Raw genomic sequence first — 5,580 nt, forward strand, 5'->3', positions numbered from 1 at the left:
TCATGTGAAGAGAGTGCCCCATATCCTGTTAGTATCAGTATTTAGTATTAATTGTTGGTGGTAGTGTTTAGATTAATAATAGGTGGTAGTATTTAGTATCAGTTGTATGGGATGGGTTAGATTTACCCATTTGTGTTGATAATAGCCGTTAGATGCAGGGCAGGGAAGCTTAGCTTTATAAGCTAATTGTTCTGTAATGGAAACTCATCAAATTATTAATTCAAAACAGAACTTTGTTCTTTAGACTGTGTTCTTTGAACTCAGAGAAGCTTGAGGTTTATCCTCAATCTATCCACCCAATCTTTTCATTGTACTCCGGTACATGACAATTGGTATCAGACTCCATCCTAGAACCCGTAGCCATGGCCACCACAGAAAAGCTTCAGAAGATTTCATCAATTGTTGCTCAACAAACACATTCAATCACTGAAATCAAATCTGTGATTAGTTCTATGAGTACCGAATTGGATCTTATTCTAAATCTGCTTGGAATCGATCCACATCAGTCATCAAACATGGAAGAGTCTCCTGATTCAATTGGGGATTTCACTGTTTCTCCATCTGAGGAAATCAAATCAACTTCTATTGGTGTTGATGAAAAAAAGGATTCTCTCGAATTGGCGTATGTTCCTCCATTTTTCCTTGCTGAAAACGAAGCTGATTCTTCCACTGATGTTGTGAGTTTTGAATTTAAAGAAACCAGTGAAGTTACCGTGAATGATTTTGATAGGAATAATCACATAAACACGGGTAAAGTTAGTTTTTCCGTTATTTCTGATTATCTCGCGTTTTATTTGATCGTGGAAAAGATTTCAAACTCATTAAGTGGGTTTTTTATATTGTCGATTTCGATTCATTTACTGGTATGAACTTACAATTTGAAGACATTGCAAAATCAGAAATTAATGGCTTCTCCAAGTTATCTCCAGTTACATTTGACAACATGAAAGATATAGAGATGCAGTTTTGTGTCAAAATTTCTGAGAAGAATTTTGATATATCTGCAAACTTAATGAAGTTATTCCTTCTTCATAACAAGTTACTTCGTAAGGATTGTGTTGGTCTCCGTCGTGATGATACTCGTTCCTTATTTGATCGAGGTAAGTGTACTGTGATACCATCACTTACTTATACGACATTACTTCTTCAATTGCTTCTTAGCCTGCGGCATGACTCAGAATTGCAGTTTATACATTCGTTTCCTCATTTATGTGTTAATGATTTTGCAATTCATGTTGCGAAGAAAATGTTTGTTCACATAACTGAGAGAGATAGATTCTTATTATTCTTACTGGCTAAAGTAATTACTTTTGAGATGGATAATCAGTTGATGTTTCATATGGTTGATATGCGGAGAGCAGTAAATTTTCTTTTGCTAATGCTTCACAAAATTCAGTTTGCTTCAACTATCTTCTTTCATAGTTTCATCCAAGAGCATTGTCGTAATCGTGGAACAGTTCAGGGACTTTCTTATTCTGTGGTTGACTATCAATTCAGTATTGGTCTATCTAATTCTTGCTCAATTGTACCAGCTTGTATGATTTATACTGGTGGTGTTTGCTTCTACCTTTACTTTGTTTATACTTGTTCCCTATTTGATCGCGGGAAGGGGTTTGATAGATCAATTTTTACGAATAATTACAATGGAACATTTAATTACATACTGGTTCTTAATCATGGGCATGGATTGGAATTGTTGTATGCGAATTCGACTGTGCATGGAATTTTAATGATAGTGGTACTTGTTATGACAGTAAGGTGCATATCGAAATGTTACAAATGATTTGGATAACCAAGATTCCGTGGAAGGGAGTGGTTGAAACTGTGCAGGCTTATCCACTGCTTAGTAAAATGTCTCAATGAGGTACTGCATATTGTAATTTAGTGGTAACTCAAGTCATAAAGAAGTATGAGGCGGATAAGACATACGTATGGTTTAGTAAAATGCATAATACTATTCTATGGAGTTGTTGTGTAGTTGCAGATTTCTTATGTTTGCAGCTCCCAGATAGGTTACCTACAGGTGTAAATTGCCTCCATGTTCGATCAATGAAGATTCTTCTTATTGAAAAGGATAAATATGATGTCTTAAGGATTCTTGTGCCGAGTTTAACAGGTAACATTAATTTTCTTTCAATCAATACGGCAGTTACAGTCTATCATGGGGCCTGTAAAGTACAAATTCGAGCTTCTCCTTCTCATGTGTTGCTGCCTTGGGATACTTGTGGCAATTTTTTTTATGGCCTGCTTATGAGATCTTATATCTACGTCAAAATGGTGTCTACCCACTTACTTCATGTCTTAAATTCAGGCTTATTTATGCACAGTACCTTGCTTGCTCCTGCGATCTATGAGACTCTTACCGTTCTAAAGGTATTTGCACTGGTTTTTTTTTACCAAGTTGGAGTTCTTTGCAATGTTAAGTGGAACTCCGATATTCCTCACAGTAATGAGTATTATGAATGTGCTGATATGGTTCGAGTACTTGAAGTGGAAATTCAGATTAGGCTCAACAAGTTTATGGAGTACGAGAATTAATAATTGTGTTATATAGCTTTTCATCAAGCTACTTGGACAACCTGTCTCTCTGAGCTGTGTTCGTTTGTTGTTTGATAAAGGAAAAATTCTTAAACCCATTTTAGGAAAATCTAATTCTAAGAGTTTTGGTGTTGCTAGTTGGATCGCGTTTCAAAGCACATAAGTGAATGATTATAGATGATTTTTTACGGTTTCACGACATGGTGCAATAGGTAAAATTAGTTTTTTTATGAAAGATACATTTGTTATTCAAATGCGAATTACAGAGAAGGTACCTGGGTTTCTTGTTAACATTCCTGAGAGTGCTTTGTGGAATTGGAGCAGGAGTGAAGCTGAAATTATCCAACATAGAAATGAGAATTCAGCTGCATTTGTTCTCCAGTACTTGTACTCTGTCAAACATAGACATATGTGCTGCGATACACTGACGTGTAAGGCATATCAACAACCAAGGGGTTATATACAGCTTGAGTTCTCAGATAGGACAATGGGAATGCTTAGTCAGCATTGGATTCTTACTGGGACGTCAACAAGTTCATCTCCCAATGAAGTAGATGCTTCCACTTATGTGGTAACGATCCAAGACAAAGTTTTTGAGCAGTTACATGATTACTTATGGCTTACAACCTAAGGCATGCACAATTAATGAAAGGAAGAAAGTTGTGGTGGACGTGCTAAAATTAGAAGTTTCACAGAGACTCAAAATGGTTGACAGGTTAAAAAAAGGAATTATTAAAGCTGAACATTTTATTTCCAGATTTCTAATCAGTAACTTCAAGCAGCTGACAACCTTTTCTACTGGAAAGATTAAGACACCTCAACCGATGAGTACAACGGATTGCTCTCGGAAGATTGTCCAAGACAACCTTGCTAGTCAGTTCTTTCATCCTTGAAGACAAGGATGTCTTGAAGGGGTGGGGAATGTCATGTGCCTCATGTGAAGAGAGTGCCCCATATCCTGTTGGTGTCAGTATTTAGTATTAGTTGTTGGTGGTAGTGTTTAGCTTAATAATAGGTGGTAGTATTTAGTATCAGTTGTATGGGATGGGTAAGATTTAGCCATCTGTGCTGGTAGTAGCCGTTAGATGCAAGGAAGGGAAGCTTAGCATTATAAGCTAATTGTTCTGTAATGAAAACTTTAGAGCATAGCTCGGTTGAACCCATCAAGCGTTGGTATGTCAAGTTTGGTTGTCATATTCTAGTGAACCAAAACTCATTTAAAGAGTCGCTTGATTATATGCTAGGGTCAACTTCGTACAGGTTAGATTGAAAGTATTAGGATATGAGACATTACAAGTATTACGTGAAAACTCGAAGAATGTGAAGAAGTAAGGGGCTACAACGACGACATCATCATTCCTCTCGAGGTTAGTAATATTTGACTTGAACCGTTTCATTCCCTAACGTATCTTTCAAGTCGTGCATATTGAAAGCATAAATGCGAATCTATGAATGATTATACTCTAGTTAGACGTAGTATTAAGGAATACAATACGAAGTATAATGCTTATCTTTTGAACTTGGTATATAAGACATCGACATAATCGTATGAATGCTATTGTAATTATGTGTATGGGTAAATGTGTTTCATCCTAGGAAACAATGTTTTACATTCGTTTAAAGGAAGTAAGTTCATAAACTTTTTTTGTGAATCGAAAGGGAAATCGCTAGGCTTATTGGTATTTGTTATTCATTGCAAATCTTTGGATTACTAATATGTGTGATTAATATAACCGCTCATGACTTTTTTATGTTCTTGGTAAAACTATTCACAAGGCGTGACTTTTGTATTGGTATAAATTTTATTAGTGAAACCGATCTTAAGTAATCACCTGAGATGGTATGATCGATTTATTATTGGTATGACCAACTCTAGACATTAGGGAACCGATCCTATGAAGAGTTGAAACCGATCATAAAAGGGGAATCGATCCTTTTAAGAGGTGCAACAAGTTTCTAGTTATTGGGAGCCGATCCTATGAACATGTGCAACACGTTTTTAGTTATTGGGAACCAATCCTATGGACATGTGCACCAAATACAAGTTAGATACCATACATATGTGGGAACCGATCTTAGTACCTAGTCAACATAATTTTGGAAAGCTAGCGTGACTAATTCTAGTACCCACATGGAGGTAGAACCGAAACTTGTTTTGGTAGATCCGTGAAACCCATGTTTGGTGATTGAGTGTTCTTGATCAATCACATAGTTCTTGGAAGTCAGATGAACCAATTCTAAACTTGTTCATAAGTGTGGCAAATCGGTTTCAAGATTGTAAATATGAAAAAGGTTTACAAAGTTAAGATGTCGACATACTTTGAACTTGTGCAATAACACTTATCTTTTATTGTTCAAAGATATTCCTTAATAGCTAAAGGAGAATCCCGAACCAAAATAAATTGAGAATCTTTTAATTAAGTTTTTTAGTTTCAAAACTAGTCATAAAAACCCAAGGTGACAAAACTTGTGGTACAAAAACCCCACTCAAATGTTGGGATTCATTAAAACTCCATCTTAAACTAAATTGATACAAAACCCCCAAATTTTGGCGGTTTTTTTGTGGATGGATAGTGACACCTTTGGGGTTATAACTCGCGGACCGTTTTAGTTTTATATGCTTTTAATTTCCAGCAATTATATGCATATCTATAGAAAGTTAAAATTGGTAATGTGCATTTACTAATTGAATATTTTCTATTGAGATTTTGGTCATTATTTGGACAAAGCATTTCCAGGAATTATGGAAACCGAATTTTGCATTAATGCATATCTTGAGAATATATTCGGTTTTGGAATTTCCTTGGTGACCAAACTTCCTTGGTCTATAAGTATTGAAGTTTTCATTTCGAGCAAACTAATCCTCAGAGCCAGCAAAACTATTTAGTTGTGTTGTTACTGGTGGAGAAGCCTATTCGGAGAGGAAAGTAACCTAATTAGGCGAAATCTCTTACGGCCGCTCGGTTTAAAGACTTCTTTGGGATTGAGAAGCTCTATTAGTACCGTTGGTAGGAAACCAGATAATTGCAGTTTATTATTAGT

The 5,580-nt window shown here is 35.9% G+C and overlaps 1 protein-coding gene across 1 annotated transcript; it reads left to right on the forward strand.

Annotated features, from left to right (window-relative positions):
• Nucleotides 1–233: 233 nt before the first annotated feature.
• Nucleotides 234–3,790, forward strand: LOC113338384. The gene is made up of 2 exons (XM_026583817.1): nt 234–750; nt 900–3,790. Exons 1-2 carry the CDS (start codon nt 363–365, stop codon nt 1,781–1,783), a joined length of 1,272 nt encoding a protein of 423 aa, XP_026439602.1. The 5' UTR covers nt 234–362; the 3' UTR covers nt 1,784–3,790.
• Nucleotides 3,791–5,580: the final 1,790 nt, after the last annotated feature.

This window comes from Papaver somniferum, unplaced genomic scaffold (assembly GCF_003573695.1).
Source record: "Papaver somniferum cultivar HN1 unplaced genomic scaffold, ASM357369v1 unplaced-scaffold_19, whole genome shotgun sequence".
Lineage (NCBI taxonomy): Eukaryota > Viridiplantae > Streptophyta > Magnoliopsida > Ranunculales > Papaveraceae > Papaver > Papaver somniferum.